We start from the raw sequence: 22,238 nt of genomic DNA, 5'->3' as shown, positions 1-22,238 counted from the left end.
CTGGAAGCTTCGCTGCAGCCTTGAATAGTTGCTAGTGGATGTAGCTTTGCTTCAAGGCAACACCTTCACTACAAGATAGCACGGCCAGAACACAAACTTCTTCGTTTACAATATGAGGAGATTTGGACATTTATTTTGATGAAGCCATTGCTCTTTATTTAATGAATAGATGTGAGGTCACTCTTTGCTTCACTAAAGGTATATGTATTCGTAGATGCATAACCTCCTCCTTTATAGTTGTCAGAGTGCAGCAAAAATGGAAGCGTATGGACAATACTAAAAGACAAGGAACACTAGAGAAGAGGGAGAGAGAAAAGAGATAGAAGAACACAGAAATTTGTAGTCAATGAATGTTGAAATGAAGAGGGCAAATGTACAAGGGCTGTTGGTGTATCTACTCGAGCCAGATCTCTCTCACCAAACCTGAAAATAGAAGTGAGGAGGGCAGGCTGCACAAATGCTATATATAGCACAAAAAGAATGCATCAAAGTAGGCAGGTTGGCTAGCCAAATCTGGCCGATTGCTACCAGGTTTTGCCGACCTGCCAAATCTGGCCAAAATACCACTAATTTGGCTTCCATCAATGCTGCAATAAATATGATCTGATCAGCCTATCCTTGTGGCATTGAATTGCCCGCCAAAATTGTCTAGAAACTGGCGCTTGCTGAAAATGATGCCCAAATGATTGACAAGAAATGCATAGGTCCCTCTGAGAGAACTGATTGCACCAATTGTATTTTGAGAATGCTAGTCCAAGGGATGACTAATCTCTAACATCCCCTCTGAGATAACTACAGGAAAGCACAAATCAAGGACCCAATTAGCTGCTTGTAGCATGAAGCATCCACCGTGATGAGTTTGCATGGGCTGTAGCCTTCTAGTTTGAATCCATAGGAGTAGAAATAGCCTTACAATCCATCATCTCAAATGTGGCCAAAAGCTCTTGCACATATAGTTGTTGGGAGATGAAAATCCCTCTTGGAGTTTGGTAAATCTCATGGTCTAAAAAGAAATGGAGAAGGCCAATATCCATCATCTTGAACACCTCATGTAGTGTCTCCCTTGTTTTCTTGACCTTCTTGGCATGGTCACGTGTTAGGATAATATCATCCATATAAAGCACGAACAATGCGTGTCCTCCAACTAAGGTGTGGACATACAAGTGGGGTTCGGAAGAGGAGCGTCGATACCCTAACTTGGAGAAATGAGTCGATCTTCTCGTAGAGCTTGTTTGAGGTTGTAAAGGGCCTTCTTCAACTGATACGCTTGTCTATTTGTTGAGGAAAAGCCAGGAGATTGCTCCACATAGATCTCCTCCTTCAAATCACCATTAAGGAAGGCGAACTTCACATTGTTGGGTGTAAAGGCCCTTTGCTACTCTCGTGTATAAATTTACTTGTACATATGACCGCACCCTTATGGGTGTGAGTGTACCGTACCCTAAGTATAAATACATTATTTTATTCTTTGTGTGTACCACACTGGTACACACTCAACTCGAGTCTCCACTCTCTTTGCACTCTCTACTACTGAACATACCTCATTTTCTCTGCGCACACCACTTGAGCACTCGTGCTCCCCTTCAAACTGGTATCAGAGCTGTGGCAAGAGTGCGCGCGCTTCTCGAGGATTGTATGGGTTAGTTTCTGCATGCGTGAAGAGAACTGTAGGTTGTCACTTTTGTGTGCAGGTGATGACCTTTCGATGGCTTCGTGACTAGGCGAAAGGCAGGTGGCAGTTTGAATGATCAGTCGGTGGTCAGTTCTGACCTGCGTGATTGCAGGCGGCACCAGCTCTTACCAAGTGGCAATAAATGTAGGTCACGAGCAGGCAGTGGCATCATTTCAGACAGTTTTCGTCATGTTTTTGACTAGGCGGCGACTAGTAGTAGTGTGCGTGGCAGGTGGCGATCATCATGCTAGTCATGTCGGCATATTTTGGGCTTTTTCATCAGTTTTTTAAAAATCATTTTTTGCAGCAGTTCCCTTGCTTATTGACAGGGGTTCGCGTGCATAAGCACAAACTCAGATTTGTGAAGATTTTTGCTCGAAAATTCGGGGCTTTTCCAAGATTTGATGCTGTTCATGCAAAATAGAGACATTTGACCTAGAAGTTGCAAACATTGTGCGCATTTGCCTCGGAAATTTTGGGGCTTTTCATGTACAAGTGAAATTTTGCTCAGTTGAGCCAATTTCATTGAAATATGTGCACATTTGAATCCCGAAATCGGGGGGTTTTGTAGAGTTTGTGAAATTTTTGCAACATTTGCCCATATTTGATACTCGGAATGATGTATTAATGCAATTGGGACAGATTTATTGCAAAAATTTTGGAACTTTTCACATCAGTGATGCATTTTGAGCCAATTTGTGCTTTGACAGTGAAATTACAGCAGATTCATTGCTGAGTGGGAGAAATTTGGACTTGTGATGTATTAAATGTTGTAAAAAGGGAGCTTCTCTTGGTACATGTATTGCTGAATGCTCATTCTCAGTGAAACAATGGTACATACAGCACTTGGGTTATTGCATTTGGGCATTATGGTGATGTATTATTGAAGTGGGAGCTATCTTTTATGCATATGAATCTGATTTAGTTCATGTATATGCTGTAATCAGCCCTTGGGACTAAAATTGCAGTAAAATATCTGCTTCTTGGGCACTTTTGGAAGTGCAAGTTTGTGTATGTGTTGTTATATTCAGAAACCTTGCTATTGGCTGAAAGTATTCATCATTTTATTGCAGTTTTTATTGCTGTAAATGGCTGGCAGTGCATCTACATCACAAAGAAATTTTTTGAGATTCGCAAATTTTACAGCAAGGGCTTTGATATTTGGAAAGTTCATATGCAGGGTATACTTTTTTTGAAGGATTGCGATGGTGCTTTGGTACGACATAAACCTGTTGCTTTGTTAAATGAGAATTGGGCTAAAATGAATAAAAAAGCTATCATTTATGTCAAAATGGTAGTCACAGATGATATCTTGGTTGATATCAAGGGAGTGACCACTACACATGCAGCTTAGGAGAAATTAAGGCTACTTATGAGAACAGGACTCTTGTCAATCAGGTCCATCTCATGCGAAAGTTGGTCAACTTGAAGCTTGATGAGAGCCTAAGCCGGCCTTAGAACACTTAAATGCATTCATTGGTATTTTGAGCCAATTACAAGATGTAGGCTTATTGGCTTTTGATCCTAAGCTGAAGGCTTTCTTTTTGCTCATGACTTTACCGGATTCATGGGAAGCATTGGTTGTGTCATTGAGCAACAACCCCAACTTGACATTAGATGGTGTGTGTGGTTCTATTCTCAATAAGGAGATTAGACGTAAGGCAAGTGGGGAAAACAGTGGATCGGCCTACAATGTAAGAGGATGAATTGAAAAGAGGTCAAACGCTACAAATAAGAACAAAAATCGTAGCAAAAACAAGGAAAAACATCAAAATGTTACTTGCTATCAGTGTGGATGCAAAGGGCGTAAAAAGCCCAATTGCAAGTACTATAAAAAGGAGCAAGAATGCAAGAAGCAGGCTAATGCAAAAGGCAAAAAGAATGAGAAGGATGGTAACTCTACCCCTAAAGAAATAGAGGAGGCAAATGTGGTATCTGATGTTGTTATTGAGGAGATATAAGAAAATAAAGATGTTGATTTGCTAGTTGCATCTTTAGATCCACATACTATAAAAGTGGAAGACATGTATATCACTAAAAGGGATGTGATAGATGCCTTGTCTGCTCATGATGGTGTGTCACAATGGTGCTTCATTTCATGTAACTCTATCTTTGGAGTGTTTTTCTTCTTATGCAGCAGGTGGCCTTGGGAAGGTTTACCTAGAGAATAACCATGGATGTGATATTGAAGGAGTAGGCACTATACACTTGGCTGTTGAAAATGGTAAGGAATTGATTATTCGTGATGTTAGGTATGTACTTGCTATTAAGAAGAGCTTGTTTTTTGTTGGGTAGTTAGAGTAGGGGTTACTTCACTACCTTTGGCGGTGGAATTGGAAGATACAGAAAGAATCCATGCTAGTCACTAGAGGTGGTAAAAAGGGAACTCTATATTATCTTCATTGCAAGGCATTTTTTGGAAAGTTTATTGTAGTTGTAAAAGTTCACTCACACATGGAGCTATGGCATAAGCGTCTTGGACACATGAGCCAAATGGATTTACATACACTTTCCTCATTTGGAAGAGTTGATGTGAAAAACTCAAAGCTTGACTTTTGTGATGACTGTGTTTTGGGAAAACATGTAAGGAGTTCATACTCTCATGGAGTCTCTAGGAAGGCATGTATTTTGGATTTAGTCCACTCTGATGTATGTACCATGCCAATAAAAACTCATATTGGTTTTCGTTATTTGTTTCTTAATGACCATTTTAGAAAGCTATGGATTTACTTGCTTAGGAAGAAAAGCGAGGCATTGGATGCCTTTAAAAGGTTTTATGCATTTGTTAGCACTCAAAAGAATTTAAACTAAAATGCTGGGGGAGAGTATGTATCTAAAGAATTCAATAAGTTTTGTGATGTAAATGGGATTAAATAGGAGCTTACAGTCCCTTATAATCCGTTATCTAATGGTGTGACTGAGTGAATGAATCGTACTTTATGTGAGAAGATTCGGTGCATGCTGTCCACAACTAATCTCCTGTAATCTTTTTGAGGAGAGGCACTTAAAACTGTAGTGCATATTTGCAATTGATCTTCACATTGTATACTTGAAAGTGACATCCCTAAAGAGGTTTGGTTTGGCAAATCTGCTTTATATGACCACTTAAGGGCCTTTGGTTGCGAATGCTATGTACATGTACTTGTTGATAACAGAACCAAATGTGACATGAAATCCCTTAGAGGCATGTTCATGGCTATGGAGATGAAGGTGAAATGGGTTATAGAGTTTGGATTTCAAGAATGAAAAATGTACTATTGCAATCGAGATATGGTATTTAATGAATGAAAGTTGCTGAAAATTGTCACATCTAGTGATTTAGACAAAAAGAAAGTGAAATTTCAACATGATGAGTCACTTGAACTGCCATCAGCCACTAAAAATTCAGCTCCATTTGATGCTGGTTTTGATAATCAACGTATCATTATTGAGCCAGATGAAATGGGCACCAAAGGGATGTTGAAAATCAGCTTGGGCAACAAAATCAGCATGCTGAAAATGAATTACAGCAGCTTGAAAATGTATTGTAGCAACTTGAAAATGCAGAGCCAAATAATGAGGTCATTGACATTCCTTTGGATGCAAATCCATTGCTTGATAACATAGATCATTGGGTGAGAAGGTCTACACGTGTCAGGAGACCTATACAGAGGTTTGTCCCTCTTTGGACTACATTTACTCACAGATGAGAGTGAGCCTCTTACATATAAAGAGGCATTATTATGTGAGTTAAAGAAAAAGTGGGAGCTAGCTATGCAGGAAGAAATGAAATCTTTGTATCAAAATGATACTTGGGATTTGGTTTCATCGCCCAAAGATAGAAAAGCTATTCCTAACAAATGGGTCTATAAAATCAAGTGTGTGGATGGCAAACCCAAATACAAAGCCAGACTTGTGGCTAAGGGTTATATATAAAAAGAGGGGATCGACTTTCAAGAAGTCTTTTCACCTGTTGTCAAAATGACCACTCTTCAGGGTATTGTTTGCTATTGTAGCATCTATGGATCTTGAGCTTGATCAGATGGATGTTAGAACTGCATTCTTGCATGGTGATTTAGAAGAAGAGATGTACATGAAACAACCGGAAGGCTTTGTTACGCTAGGGAAGGAGCATTTGGTTTGCATGCTTAAGAGAAGCTTGTATGGTTTAAAACAAACTCCTAGATAGTGGTATAAAAAATTTGATGCCTTCACGCTCTCACATGGGTTTAAAAGAAGCAATGCAAATCATTGCTTATATATAAAGAAGGTTGATGATGAAAGCCTTATAATCCTTGTGCTTTATGTGGATGATATGCTTATTGTTGGCAAGTATAAAAGCAAGGTTAATGCACTAAAAAGACAGCTGAATTTAGCCTTTTCCATGACGGACTTGGGTGCAGCTGAACACATTTTGGGCATGCGTATGATGAGATAGAGAGCAACAACTCTTATTTCTCTCATAAGAAAAGTACATCAGCAAAGTACTTGATCGTTTTTCTATGGTAGATGCTAAGCCACTTGGTGTTCCTTTACCACCATACCTTAAGCTTAGCAAAGCAGATTCCCCAAAAGATGATAAGGCAGCTAGCTCTATGAAGGGTGTTTCTTATGCTTCAGCTTGTGGGTCACTCATATATGCTATGGTTGCCACTAAAATGCATCTTCTGGTACCTAAAGGTACACAAAGAAAATGTATTTGCTATGGAAATGGTACATTAGATCTGCAGGGATATTGTGATGCAAACACGGTAGATGACTTGGATACTCGTGAGTCTACTAGCGGATACATATTTACCATAACTGGTGGGGCCATTTCTTGGTGCTCTAGATTACAAGTGATAGTAGCACTTTCTACCACTGAGACTGAAAATATTTCAGCCACTGAAGCTTCGAAAGAAGATTTTTGGCTTGGTCGTTTGGTCAAGGTTTTTGGGTTGCTAACCAAAATACCTGTACTTGGATGTGATAGCCAAAGTGCTGTATGCCTTGCTAAGAATGCCATGTTTCATGCATGTACCAAACATATTGGTGTGCGCTATCACTTTATCAGATAGGTTTTGGATGATGGTCTAGTTACATTGACTAAGATCAGAACACAAGATAACCGTGCAGATGTTCTCACCCAGAGTCTTGAAAAGGCTCAACATGAGCATTGCATCCGATTAGTGGAAGTTGGTTAAGGTTCGCTAAGGACCTTTAAGTGGGAGGTTGTTGGGCGTAAAGGCCCTTTGCTACTCCCATGTATAAATTTACTTGTACATGTGATCACACCCTTGTGGGTGTGCGTGTACTGTACCCTAAGTGTAAATACATTATTTTATTCTTTGTGTGTACCTCATTGGTACACACCCAACTCGAGTCTCCACTCTCTTTATACTCTCTATGCTGAATACACCACATTTTCTTTGCACACACCACTTGGGTACTCTCGCTCCCCTTCACACATCTAGTTGATAAACCAACCATCTCCTATAGCTGGCTAAGACAAGAATGGCTCTCATGGTAGCCATCAAAGCTGTAGATGCAAAGATGTCATGGAAATTCACCCTTGGCCGTTGTGCAAAGCCCTTTGCAATAAGCTGTGCCTTGTGCTTATCTAGAGTGTCATCACTATGATATTTGGTTTTAAAGATCCATTTAACACCAATCACCTTCCTATGAATGGGCCTAGGCATAAGATCCCAAGTGCCATTCTGCTCAATAGCATCCAACTTTTGCTCCATAGCTTTCTTCCAATGTTGTAATTGCAAAGCCTCCTTCATGGAGATGGGCTCCCTATTGTGCATGGCACGGGTCATCAAAATAGTAGTTCGTATAAACAAGCTTAGTGGAGTGTGCTTGGTTCCTTCAAGAATGCTGCAGGCCATCCTGCGATCACCACTCCTCAGGTACTCCCTCAATCCTTGAATCACGGAGTGTATCTCGAGCCCAATGGGGAGGTCAATACTCTCCTCGTTGCTCTCTCTTTGCCGAAGTCTTTGCAGGTCAATTCAGTGGTGAAGTAGTCAGCTCCTCCATTGAGGGTGGAGCCTCAATAGGTAAAGGCTTCGAAGGCATAGGAGTAGGTGCCCAACTGTCACTGGGATCTCCAAGAACGGGATGCTCAACACTCCCCTCTATAGGTAAAGGCTTCGAAGGCATAGGAGTAGGTGCCCAACTGTCTCTGGGATCTCCAAGAATGGGATGCTCAACACTCCCCTCTATAGCTAGAAACTCCACGAACCAAACATCTCGGCTCATGTACACCTCTAGGGAAGTGGGATCGTAAAGCTTGTATCCTTGGGACTGTGAACTATATCCCATGAACACCTATTTCTTGGAAGTCGGCTCAAACTTATCTCTCTTTTCCTTTGAGATGTGAACATAGGCATCACACTTGAACATCCTGAAATAAGAGACATAGGCATCTCTTTTTCTTTGAGATGTGAACATGGGCATCACGCTTGAATATCATGAAATAAGAGACATTTGGTTTTTGTCCAAAATAAGCCTCAAAAGGGGTTATACCAACCATGATCGAGGTAAATAGTTATAATTAAATTTTAAATCAAACTTATTTTTATTTCTTAGTATTTTTTAAAAGCTCCATGTTTTTTCTAAAAGCTCAACATTTTTTTATAAATAGCTAAAGATTACTTAAATTAATAAATACTTTGAGAAACTATACATACTAAATTGATAAAAAAATGTGTGGACCGTCAATCTAAAAAATAATAATCAAATACGGATAATTTGATATTTATTGAGGAGTTACCAGACAATGTAACATGGGATATATTGAAAAAACTTGAGGAGTGTTGTTCGATAGAAGTTCAAATCAAGGATATAAATTGGAATCATTATATGGATGCTTTACTACAATATACATGGGATATTGGTGCACTAATAATCTCCTATTTATCCAATTTGCACTGCATGAAGGATGAGTCAACCTTAATCACAAAAGAGGAGTTCGGATTCTTCTTTATCTTTGGTGATATCGTGTTGATAGGAGAGCCATCACTATTTATTTTCTCTAATCTGAATAGTCTTCATTGAGGCTCTAAGACCAAGATTTAAGGATGTAGACAATGGTGGCCATTGATTCGGCCCAAAAACATTGAGGGGTTTGTCAATGCTTCATCATAGCCCATGCTATCTCGATCACATAGTGATTCTTTTGCTCCAATATGCCATTCTCTTGAGGGGTATTTGTATTGGAAAACTCTTGGTGAATGTGACAATCTATACAAAAACGAGTTAGCTCTTGGGAGAGGAACTCCTCTCCCTTGTCAGAATGCAGGGTCTTGAGTTTCATGCCAAATCAATTCTCTTCAAAGATCAACCAATCCTTTAAGTGTGAGAATGCTTCGAACTTCAAGGCAAAGAAATATGCCCATGGTATCTTGCTAAAATCATCAACAATTAGCATAAAATACAAACTCCCATTAAGGAACTCCATCCTCATGGGTCCATATAAGTTCGTTAAAACAAGCTCCAAGCTCTTTAGCTTGTTGTGAATAGCATCTCTATGATGCTTGCCACAAATACAAGATACACATGTTGGTTGGCTCACTCCACTTTGTGGCAACCTATGTATCAATTGACTAGGAGTTGCCTTCCTAGGGTACTCATAGTTGAGATTGTCGAACTGAGCATGCCAAAGCTTGGTCCAAGTCGATGAAGAAAGAAGAAGAGAAGAAAAGGTAGAAGAAGATCACATCTTGTAGGCTCCATTCTCCTCATGTCTTACACAAAGAACTTGTCTAGATATGCCATCATGAACTTGGAAGGAGTCCTATCAAACTCGATTATCAAACCAAGAGCATAGATCTTGCTCACTGAAAGGAGATGATATCCCAAGACTTGGCACATAGAGGACTTGCCCATCCGGAATCAGTTGCATATCACGCTTGCCTTTGATAGGGACTGAAGAATTGTCCCCTACAAGGATTTGCCCATGCATCGGATGCATATGAGCAATCCCATCGGAAGGAGGAGTCACGTGACTGGAAGTGTCATTGTCCACAATTCACTCATGAGATTGTGGGGTCATCATTGATGGGCAATCCCATTGGATGCATATGGGCAATCCCATCGGAAGGAGGAGTCATGTGGGTGGAAGTGTCATTGTTCGCAATCCACTCATGAGATTGTGGGGCCATCATTGATGCATCAATGGGCTGTTGAAGGAACATTCTCTATCAACTCCAAATGAAGGAAGGTGGCCGATGAAGGAGCAACCATTGCTCTTGAGTCCTTCGCAGTCTTCTCCTTCTTGGTATCCTTCTTGTCCTTGTTGAAGCAATCTTTCTTCCAATGACTTGTCTTGCCATAGATGTGGCAAGTAGACTCCTTGTCCTTGGCTTTGTCATGCTTGGACTTCTTGTCCCGCTTCAACTCCTTCCACTTAAGGGTCTTTGTCCACCCTGAAGCAATCAAGGCTAATGCACTTAATTGGGGCGGTAACTAAGAAAGAAGAGTTATCACCATGTCCTTTGAAGTAATCGCCTTCCTTGTGTTTTGGACTTGCATCTACAATTGCTGAAGCTTATTGACATGCTCTTGCATAGAAGAAGACTTGTTAGGACTCAAAGTCCTCATTTGAACCTCCAAAGATACTCAGTTTATCACAATCATTTGATTGTACATTTGATCTAGCTCCAACCATATCTCTCAAGCCACGGTCAAGTTCTTGATGTGAGCAATGACGGTTGGAGTGCAAGAGAGAAAGAGGAAAGAACGGATGTAGGCGTTCAATTTGTCCCAATGTGTATGTCAACTCTGCTTTCTCATTTGCAGAAAGCTTGGAGGCATCATAGGTTCTAGGATGGTCTGTAGCCTCAATCACGAGCTCCGCCAAATCATAAGGCTCTAGGATGGCAAGCATCATTCCGCGCCAAATGAAGTAATTCTCTCCATTAAGCTTTTGATCTGAAGGAAGAGCCGGCAACAGGGGGATCTCACAGTCCATAATAGTCAAAAACTCCGTGTCAATTTCAGTTGACATTGTAAATGGAACGATCTCTAGAAAAACAAGGGTATCCCCCTTTGACTCTGTGCATGGTGCCGATGCCTACTAGGGCTTCTTGCTCATCCTCAAAGAGTTTCACCTGCCAGAGGCAATGAAAACTCAAAATTTGCTCCAAAGGCTGAAAACACAGCCTTTTCTCCTTCACCACAAGGGCCTGCAAAAAAACAGCAACTTCGCTCCTCTGTGCTGTACTTGTTCACATGAGCCTTCATAAGTTGTAAACATGAATTTTTGTCGCGAAGAATCTTCCCGATCAGGTTTGCCCATGATCAATTGTTCCTTCTACACTGGTCTAATACCATGTCAGAGTGCAACGAATGTGGAAGCACATGGACAAGACCAAAATACAATGAATACAAGAGAAGAGGGAGAGAGAAAAGAGAGAAGAACGCACAAATCTGCAGTCAATGAATGCTGAAATGAAGAGGGAAGATGTACAAGGCTTGTTGGTGTATCTCCTCGAGGCAGATCTCTCTCACCAAAACTGAAAACAGAAGTGAGGAGGGCAGGCTGCACAAGTGCTATATATAGCACAAAAAGAATGCATCAGAATAGGCAGGTTGGCCAGCCAAATCTGGCTGATTGCTGCCAGATTTGGCCGACTTGCCAAATCTGGCCAAAATACCATTAATCTGGCCGCTGTCAATGCTGCAATAAATGCAATCTGATCAGCCTGCCCACATGGCGCTGAACTGTTTGCTGAAACTACCCGGAAACTAGTGCCTGCTGAAAAGGATGCCCAAATAACTGACAGGAAATGTGAGAATTAATTGCACCAACTGCATCTTGAGAATGCTAGTCTAGGGGATGACTAATCTAACAGTAGTTGGCACTTACCAAGTCACATTGCATCTCTAACCATGAAATTTCAACAGTATTGAAGCTTGCGTCACTGTCATGGGGACGTGAATTTTGAGATGCTTTAATCTTGTTGATAACATTTGATTAAGATATTAATCAAATGTGCAAGGTTGTTTAGCACACGTGATGCACATGGCACATACCTGAGGATGTAAGTTCATTGCCTAACAAAACAAATCATTGGGTAAGAAGGTCTACACGTGTCAAAAGGCAGGCACAAAGGTTTCAGCCATCTTTGGATTGCATTTTATTGATTGATGAAGGTGAGCCTCTGACATTTAGTCATGTGAAAACAAGAGAAAGTGGGAGCTTGCTATGCAGGAAAAGATGAAGTCTTTGTATGCGAATAGCACATGGGAGCTTGTACCTTTTCCCAAGGATAGAAAAGCTATTCCTAATAAATGGGTTTACAAGGTGAAATGTATTGATGGAAAGCCCAAGTAGAAGGTGCGTTTGGTTGCTAAGGGCTATACACAGAAGAAAGGCATAGACTTCCAAGAGGTTTTTTTCACCAGTGGTGAAGATGACTACGCTCTGTGTCTTATTTCCTCTCACTGCATCCTTGGATTTTTGAGTTGGGTTAGATGGATGTGAAGATTGGTTTTCTTCATGGTGATCTAAATGAAGAGCTGTACATGAAAGAGCCCGAAGGTTTTGCTATTCTAGGGAAAGAGCATTTAGTTTGTAAGCTGAAATGTAGCTTATATGGGTTGAAATAAGCCCCTAGACAGTGGTATAAAAAGTTTATGCTTTTATGCTTAGCCATGGATTTAAACGCAGTCATGCAGCTCATTGCTTATACACTAAAAAGACTGATGATAGAAGCCTTATTGTGCTAGTCTTATATACGGATGACATGTTGATTGGAGGAAAGCATAAGAGTACTTTAAATGCTCTTAAAAGGTAGTTGAGTTTAGCCTTCTCAATGAAAGATTGAGGGTAGATGAACATATTTTAGGCATGCGCATTAAAAGAGGTAGAGGACAATACCTGTTGTTTCTCTCACATTACAAGTACATCAGCAAAGTACTTGACATATTTAATATGGTTGATGCTAAGCCTCTTGGTGTGCCTTTATTGCCACATACAAAGCTAATTGTCCAAAAGATGATGTAGCTGCTATTGCTATGAAGGGCATACCTTATGCATCAGCTTGTGGTTCTTTGATATATGTCATGCTTGCAACTCGTCTTGATATTGCTCATTCAATGGGAATTGTTAGTAGATTCATGTCTAACCCTGGCAAGCCACATTGAGAAGCAATGAAATGTATCTTTAGATACTTAAAAGGTACATTGGAAAAGTGTATATGTTATGGAAAGGGTACACTAGAATTGCATGGATTCTGTGATTTGAACATGGCAGGAGATCTTGATACTAGAAAATCTACTAGTGGGTATGTCTTTACTTTGGCTGGTGGGGCTATTTCTTGGTGTTCAAGGTTGTAGAAAATTATGGCACTAAGTACTACAGAGGTTGAACATATTTTAGCCATAGAAGCTTCTAAGGAAGCTATTTGGCTTGGCCGTTTGGTCAAGAATTTTGGTATTTCTTCCGGTAATCTAGTGCTTGGTTATGATAGCTAGAGTGCTATATGTCTAGCTATGAATGCCATGTTTTATGCATGTACCAAACACATAGATGTTTGATACTACTTCATTCAATAGATCTTGGATGATTGTCTTGTCACACTGACTAAGGTCAAAATTCAAGATAACCTGACAGATGTTCTTACTAAGACTCTTGCAAAGGCTTAGCATGAGCATTTGATTAGTGGGAGTTGACTAGCTTAAAGATACCACTTCGCACCTTTAAGTGGGAGGTTGTTGGGTGCAAAATCCCTTCGGGTATGAAGTCTCTTAATCTCCGTGTATATAAACTTACGGGTGTGAACACGCCCTTATTGTATTCTAACATATAAAAGGATTTTATTCTTTGTGTATCGTCACTCAACTAAAGTTCCTTTGGATATAAAGTCTCTTAATCTTAGTGTGTATAAACTTTCGGGTGTGAATACACCCTTATTTGTACCCTTATTTCGGGTGTAAATACAAATAAGGGTGTGAATACACCCTTATTTTTACCCTAACATATAAATACATTTTATTCTTTGTGTATTGTCACTCAAATGGTACACTCGTCGTGGGATTTTTTCACTTTCTCTCTCAACACAGCTCTTGCTTCACTTTTGTCTTGCACTTCATTGTGCACTCGTCCCAACAGATTATGCTTAGTTTTCAATGGTTTACATTTGGTTCCATAGACAATAGCATATATTATGATGCCATTGATGTTTTAGCTATGGTTTATGCTACGCTATGGTTTGGTTTTGCCAGATGAGTTGAGCTCATGAGAAATAGACATGTCACATGATAATTTGGCAATGTTTTTGAGATTCTTTGTGAGTCTTATGTTATGTTATCTTGGTTGGTAATTTTCAGCATGTGTTGGGTATATGGAATGGTTGAGTAACAATGTGCAATGTTGTGTTAACTATGGTGCCTTGTGGAAATTCTAGTTTACTATTTTGCTTTTGAGGTATCTGGTAGTGCAATCAAGGATGATTGCAAGGATTTTAAGAGGAAGAGCTGTCATGAGAACATGTATTTTTAAAACCTCACTTAACATGTGGATTAATTTTTAATTATATGGTTTAAGTAAATGTTGCATTTGTGAGGTGTAATTGGGATTAGTGCTAGTTGTTGGCCCAGGTCATTCATTTGGCCATAAGTGTTAGTTGATGACACTAGAGGAGTGGCGTTTAATGGTACCTAATATCAATTTGATGGTCAAAGATGATGCAGAGACACTCGAGAATGGAAATTGCCTAGTTAATTTAATTATTGGCAAGTCATTATTTTTTTGGGCATCGAAATAATTATTAGATTAATTTTCAGCATTTAAAGATTAAAAATTAGTATTTAATCACGGATAATGTTGGAAAAACCATTTAAGAGAGTTGTTACTTGTAAAAAATGCCCATGCAAGATTGAAAAACGTCTTTAGAGGTTGGAAAGATGCATTTTAGTGCATTTAGCTTGCAAGAGAGAGGGAGGAGATACTATTGGTTTGATTTGTAGTCATTGGAGGACCTTCTGAGGCAGCCAGGGGCAAGAGAAGACCAATGAACAATAGGTGACAACATTTATAGGGGCTGTTGAGACAAGGAGGTTTAAATGATTGATTTTCTTCGGTTCTTTGCGAAGAAAGTTTGAATTTTCTCTCCCCTCAGCATTCTCTCTTATCTCCTAGCCATTCTACAGCCTTGCTTTGAAGATTACAGCATTGAGATCACCAAAGGCTGAGAAATTTAAGATTTCTTTGTTGTAAACCCTAGTTTGCAGTAGAAATTAGGGTTTGGCAGTAGCATTGGGAAGCGTGCTAGAAATTGGAAGCCCCAAGACTATTTTTAGTCCAATTCAAGTGGAGGGACTAGCGGGCGAAGGCCAATTGATTGCCCGAATTAAGGGGCAAATGAGATTGAAGGCTTGTTGGTCATTTTGGACAAGGGGAGCTGGAATACGGAAAGGGATTCCATTGTACATCAACTTTTTCATCAATTAAGTTAAAGAAATACCGAAAGGTGCACTAGTTTTGGGGCCAATAGGGTGTCCATTGTTGGCCAACATTGTAAGTTAATTTGCATTTCTCAATTTTGTAATAAATGTTACTGCTGTAACTAAGTTGTAATCATGTAATTTCCCCACTCCTCCCAAGAAGGCTGGTGGGAAAAGCTGCACCGTTAATGGGGCCCGCGAATAAGGACGGTGTGTAGTAATGATTCTACTCATGTATGCACCCAAGCAGGCAATGTACCAACCTCTGCAGTGGTTTTATTTCTAGCTATTTGGCTACACTTGGCCACCATCTGGTGTTGAAACTAGGACCTACTAGGTGAATGTGCTGTTCATAAATCCCTTTGCCTCATATGGAGGGCTCACAAAGATAGAGTCATCAATTACCTACATAGTTTCATGAAGGGTGGAGCATTGATCTCCAACATGGTAATGTGTTTTTTTCTTACCGATACACTAGCCATATTCATGAAGCTCATAAATAGTATCTTGCAGCCTTACTTGGACTATTTTGTTGTGGTATTTCTTAATGTTATAACTCATCCTTATCTGTAGCAGATGTAAGAACAAACACTCCGAGCATTTGAGAAAGATGTTTCAGGTGTGAATTCTTTGTAGAAGAGGTCAAATATCTTGGCCATATCATTTCTAAAGACAGAATTGCAATGGATTTAGAAAATTATGGGCAATTTTAGAATGGCTGTGGAATTTGAAGAGCTGCTGATCTTCTTGGGTTTATTTTGATTCTATCACCGAGCCCGTGGCACTATTTGTCTAGTGCCAAAGTTATGACAGTGTTTGATCAAGAAAGTGGCTTGCTGATCATAACGTTTTGAAGGGCTGTAACTCTAAATGGCCCAAAGATCTTCAGGGTTTTGAATATCGGTTAAGGTACTAAAAAGGAAACTAATAAGTCCACTAAGCTTTTATAGTAGACTATCCATGATAAGTGAATTATGTTTTACTTAGTTCACCAATCATCTACTTGAGTATTGAAAGAGAAAATATCATGGTCAGTTTAGATATTTCAAAATATGGGAGAGCATTAAAAAAGAGATTGAATTGTATGGGTTTTCAATGAAGAAGGAACATTAAGGAATTCTAAAGACAGATTTGAATGGGAGAATTTTGCCATAGATGATGGCTATTTACTCTTCTGCATGGGCTGAGCGGGGGTCCCAAAGAATCAAGAATTACAGCACAGGATACTCTACGAGTGCCATAATGCGGGAGTCAAGACACCAAGGTGTTAACAAGACATATGGTCTTGTTGAGAGGTGGTTTTATTGGTCTAGAGTATATAATGATATCTTGAACTGTATGGTCAAATGTAATAAACCTAGGTCACTGAAGGTGAAATGCTTAAGACAACAGGACTCTTTATCCAATATCAAAATAGAAATTCGTTTGGAAAATGAGACAATATCAACGTGGATTTTATTGTCAGATTAACCAGGAGACAGAGGGGATATAACCTTGTGTGGGTACTCGCAGAGAGGTTAACCAAGATGGCGAAGTTTATTCTAATGGTGTTTGATGTTGAAGCTCCAAAACTGGCTAAATTGTTCGTTAAGGACTAGTATCAATTGTATGGTCTTTTGACAAATATAGTTTCAGATCGAGATAGAAAGTTTAATAGCCACTTTTGGAGAGTTGGTCTTTAGGCAGTTGGATGCTAAGCTTGGAATGAGTATGACAGTCCATTCACAAACAAATGGGCAAATACAACTAGCCAATTAAATCTTATAATGCAAAGTAAATAGGAAGAGTATAGTCGTTTCAGCCTAGAGCTCCTTGGACTGCAAAAAGGAAAAGGTTTAGGCAGCTAAGGATTTCATTTCATAAATGTTATTGAAATTAAAGAATAATCAGATATACAAAAGGCCATCTGGCCAGCATGCAAAAGCAATATTCACAAACAGAAAAAACAAAACCCAAAAAAGGTCAAAAGTGTGACACCAAAGAGAAAATTTATTGAAGCCCTTGAACATCAAGAATATCTTGCACCATTATGCACTATTAGTGATCCATGTTGTGTGAATAATTTATAGCCATGGAGCAGCCACATCATAGATGAAAACCCTTGCTGATCTTTTATATCTCTGCTCATTTGTTAGTCATATGGCTGTTCCTACATAGCAGGTTTTCTCTTCAAACGCTAGTGCATCTGCACACCATGTAACTATGATGACTAAGTGGGAAATCATCAAAAGAGTATCATAAACATACTTCCGTTCAGAGGAAGAGTGCCATACAATTGAAGTGTCCATATTCATTCTTTTCAAATAAGAATTCTTATTTTTGTTGTCAAAATAACACAAACGCACACATGCACACACATGCATGCATGCATAGAGCCACATGCATAGAGCTGATCCAATGTAGACCTTAGGAACAAGATAGCGTGATTAAAGCCAACAACAAACAAGCCCCTAGATAGGTCACAATAGTTGCTACACCATCCATACACATGTAGGTGAGTGCAACCTAAAAAAGTTCAAAAGCACTCATGAAGAAGATCATATTGAGATCCATTGAATTGTTTAGGGGAAGACTTTTAGAAAAGAGATTGATGTAGAGATATTCTCAAGTAAGCATAGAGAAAAAAAAAGTAGACTCAAAAGTAGGCAAGTGTGGAGTTTTCTTATTGTCTAGAGTGTCCAAAAGCTTTCCTCATCAAAGAAAGTAGCATAAGGCCTGAAGTTATCTTGGAAAGATCCAAAGAGCCATTAGAACTTGCCAAATCCAAAAGAAGTACAACAAAGTGTTAAGAGAAGAAGATGCTTGCTGAATAAGCTCTTGCTATTATGGGCAGTGCCAAAAATTTTGTGGAGAGGTCTCATGAGAAGCACCACATCTACGAGATTTAGTAGGAGCAATCCTTCTGATAGTTGGCATAGAACACAAGGCTATATCTCTGCAAGAAAAGCCTCCCCTTATGTGGCAGTTTGTTGTTCTAGATTTTGAAAGTCTCCAATGCCATTTAATCAGAGAATCTGTACAATGCCAAGGGGAGTAGACATATTCAAATATCAAAGGCTCTGCTTGCAAGGTATACATTCTTCTGGTTGTCATTTCATGAGGAGAATAGTTTTGTTCCATTATATGAAATGCTCTAACTGTGCAAATCTATCTTTAAATTTGAAATGGGGAACTGTTTGAACAGGCTGAGGCATATTCTGGATCAAAATCCAAAGAGGCCATCCAAATCATACATCCCTTGAGCTTGAGGAAATGTCATAACAGCTCCTTGGGAGTAAGAACATCAGTTGCTCTATAAACCCCTCTCATTGCCAAAAAATGAGCCTTTGTTAGTTTTGCAACATGCTAAGGAGGATCAAACTTTGCTCCAATGTTAACTCTCCAGGTGAAGTGAATTACCTTCAACATCAATTCTACTTGTCCAATTGATGTGTGAAAAGACTTCTTTCCAACTAACAACTAATTTTGTAGCAAAAGGACACAAGGATGGAACCTTGAAAGTGTCCCAAAATCCAATCCTATGGATGAACATCTAATTAACTAATGCACAATAAGAATTTGGAATTTGTGCATAAGCAGCCATCATCTTAGTTCAAGGTTGCTTTGCATTAGCAAAATTTTGCAATAAAGCCAATTTGCATGTCAATATATGATAGTGATTGTCAACAATCATCTGCAATGCAATTTTGGAGAGCAAGCCTTGTTCATAGCTATTAGTTTGATACCTTATTTAGTTTTCTTAGTTTTCCATAAAAGCTCCATTGCCGTTGACTTAAATTATCAATTTCAGTTGGTGCACAAGATCAAAGCAAGGAAGATTTATGTCTAGGTTATGATGATAGATTGGACGAGTCACAATCGAACATGTAAGGCCACCTAGACAACTTTCAGTGGTCACATTTGACCCTCACTTTATCGGATACACAACTTGTCATTTGTTTGAGGGGTAACATTTTGCCTAGTGATAATTCAAACATATAAGATGCAAATCTAGAGTTTCACCTGGCCATAATAGTTTGATGCCAACCCTGCACGCGCGCGCACACACAGACATGTGCGCGTGCACGGACGCTCACAGACACATAGGTGTGTTCACATACGTATGGACAATTGCAAAGATGATCTGCAAGTTGCTATGCTTTGAATCATGGTTTAGCTCATGTAAGATTGTACATCTTTCAAAGCAGAAATTATAAGAAATTTACAGTGGTCTAGCATGGTTTTGAGTGCTATCAATGCCGAATTCTTCTATGTTGCAATGCGTTATTTGATAGTAGATTTTGTCATTGAACGTGCATTGCACTATCATTCTGCAACTATCACGCAATCTATATTGAAGTTTATTGTGATTCAACCTTTGATTTAGTTATCAACAGCATTGCTACATTGGTTGATAATCTTGTTTACTGGCCATTGATCTCCTGGGTCTTGTTGCACGTTTTATACACTTAACAAGTTCCATTGGTCTCCTAGGTACTGCTGAAAAAGAAGCTGAGTCAATTTTGAGAAGAACATTGGAGCATATAATTATTTCAGCAATGCATCCAAATACCACCATCTCTGTTATTGTTCAGGTAGAAAGCCTTTGAAGGTGTATGTACGCTTTTATTGTGTTCAACTTGCAATATTTCTTCTATTGGTTTGTATAGATCCTTAGAGGACAGACATCTCATTGATGGACAGTTTTCCGTTTTCTACTTTTACTTTTAGATCATCGACATGCTTTCTTTTTATAGAACACTATTTCACTTTTCAGTCTTATAGGTATGTTCTTCATCTTTTCTCGTACCAGATGAGAAACATACCATCATTCTATGTATTGCTTTTGTCTCATAGGCGACATTGCCCTTTTAGAGACGTTAATATACTCTTTCTTTCTTTCTGGCTGGATGACCCTGTCTTCAGTAAGTCAAATCCATATTCACAATGGATGACATTTGCTGCTCATTTAGTATATGGCATTTTATTCATGATGTCAGGCTTTCTCATAAGGCATTGTAGTTATACATGTGGGGGATAAAATAGAGAGATATTCCTTTGTTTGGAGCAGCATTGATATGAATAAGGACATTGACAAGTAAAACAGCATGGAAGTGATTCAGGATATTTGCAAGATCCAAGACCACAATATGGAAAATATGAAAGTCATAATGAATGTCTGTGTGATGAAGAACTGTAGCAAATCAAATGGAAACTGCGTTAAAAAATGTGTTGTGGAAGGAACGGGCATATTATGAGATGTGGATGCATTTCACCTCATGGATGTAGAACATTGGGTGTGTTTGATGGAGAGACACACATTGATCTAGGAATCAAAGTATGAAGTAGCCACCTACAAAGTTCTGTGAAAGTGCATAATAGTACATAGAAACATGAACATGGTGAGAGAGGGAAGAGAGAGACTGAAATGAACGCAGAGAATGGAAGCAATAGACTGTACTGACCTGAAAGTGAATGCCAAATACAAAGAGGACCGATCAATCCCTGTATGTAGCTCGAGGTGTCAGTGAGGACACTTGATCAGGGTGATAAGAGAGAATAAAGCAGGCTGAATGGAGAGAGAGAGGTTGGCAATGGATCTGAACAACGACAGCAGCTGCATGGCTGCTATTTATAGCAGAAGACTCCCAAATCTGGCTGACCTGATCCATGTGGCTGCATCTACTGCAGCCAACTTGTAAAAAATTGGGGTCGTGTTAATGTGTCATTTATGCAAGCATATTGTTATCCTCTGGTTATATATGCATCGAGCTGTACGCTTCTCAAGAAAATTATGCCTAATGATATTCTCAATCTGTTATTGTGTGCGACATTAGGGATCAAAGCTGAAACACCCCTATAAATGGTAGATCTTGCTTTGGCACTTTTGAAATATGTCGAAGTAGCTAGTGGGTTTTATAGCACAGAAAAGAAATAACGAATATAAATGTTCACGCATAGGAACAAGCATATTGAAGTTGACCTTTCTATTGTTTTGTGGGTTGGGGCAACCCACACACCCTCATGGACATTCATGCATGAGAAAAAGCCGACCAGTTAGTAATGCATGATAATTGTAGAAAGCAAGCATGTAATAAAGATGCATGAAAAATAACTTCTCTGTGCTTAATGTGTGTGGACCTCTTAGACGTTTCTGAAGTACATGAAAGAAAACCTGAAGTGTTTTGACATCTGTCTACTTATTTGACATTTGTTGCACCAGATTCCTTTGTTAGATGTCGTTGGAGAATGTAGTTGATGACACTGCATATCAGTCGAGCACCATTCCCATGCTTTTACTCTTCACATTATACTAGAGCCATAGTCTATCATTGCCATAAATTTGACACCATCCCATTATTTCATTTCTTTGAACTTAGCCTTTTAGCTTTGTACGCAGCTATGTTCTGTTTTCATTTTGATATGTTTCATAAAAGCATGATAATTCTTATTTCATCTCATAGTTGCTTGAGACCTTTAGTAATGAACATTTCATCCATCCATCCACTTATTTGCTTGTGCATTCTTGGTGGCATTTATGTATAGAAACAGGAGTCATAATGATGCCACAGATTTCATTTTTTGTTGGTTGTTGTTCGTAGGTGGTGAATGATGATGGAGGAGTATCCTTTTCTGCAGATTTGTTTCAGTCAGGGAATATTATATCTTCGTAAGGCATGCACTCATCTTTGGGTAGTTTGTACTATGGTGTGACAAGGTTTGTAAATAGAAGGTTGATTTGAATGAGAACGATTGAAGTTAGGAAAAGAGCAAGGTGATTGATATCATGATGGAGAAAGCAGCCCCTTGAGAGTTGTCACGTTTACATTAATTGCTCTAATTTCACTTATATATGCCTTTCTCAATTTCAGGGTTAACAGCTTGATAAGCTGTTCATTTTCCACCAGTGTGGAATTCTCCTTGTATCCAGGTTTTGAAGCGGCCTTAACTGTAAGCAATACCTTTCAAGACTTTTCACAGTCTAGGCTTCATATGCCTGGATGGTCCTGAGAAGCCCATGCTCATTCTGGCTCATTTAATAGGAGATGATTCCTTAAGAAAATCATGCTCAAAAGTCCTCCTAAGCATACGGTTTTGGCCTTGTACCAGGCAGACTTATCCACCAGGTATAGGCTTTCTTTCCCAAAAGTCTAGAAGCCGAGTATAAAGCAGA

At 39.3% G+C, this 22,238-nt stretch overlaps 1 protein-coding gene across 4 annotated transcripts in view; it reads left to right on the top strand.

Annotated features, from left to right (window-relative positions):
* Nucleotides 1-22,238, top strand: part of LOC148013742 (Ribosomal protein S5 domain 2-like superfamily protein) — a 46,714-nt gene that overhangs the window by 17,730 nt on the left and 6,746 nt on the right. For all 4 annotated transcript variants that reach the window (XM_087667585.1, XM_087667584.1, XM_087667587.1 and 1 more), the window contains 2 exons: nt 19,559-19,659; nt 21,667-21,687. In XM_087667585.1, coding sequence (XP_087523711.1) covers nt 19,559-19,659; nt 21,667-21,687 — 122 coding nt within the window. The remainder of the gene's footprint in view (nt 1-19,558; nt 19,660-21,666; nt 21,688-22,238) is intronic.

The sequence above is a fragment of the Lygodium microphyllum genome, chromosome 26, assembly GCF_053477565.2.
Source record: "Lygodium microphyllum isolate KBCC chromosome 26, Lygodium_microphyllum_v1.1.10, whole genome shotgun sequence".
Classification (NCBI taxonomy): Eukaryota; Viridiplantae; Streptophyta; class Polypodiopsida; order Schizaeales; family Lygodiaceae; genus Lygodium; species Lygodium microphyllum.
Note: the sequence above shows the minus strand (reverse complement) of the source record. Positions and strands in the feature narration are given on the sequence as shown.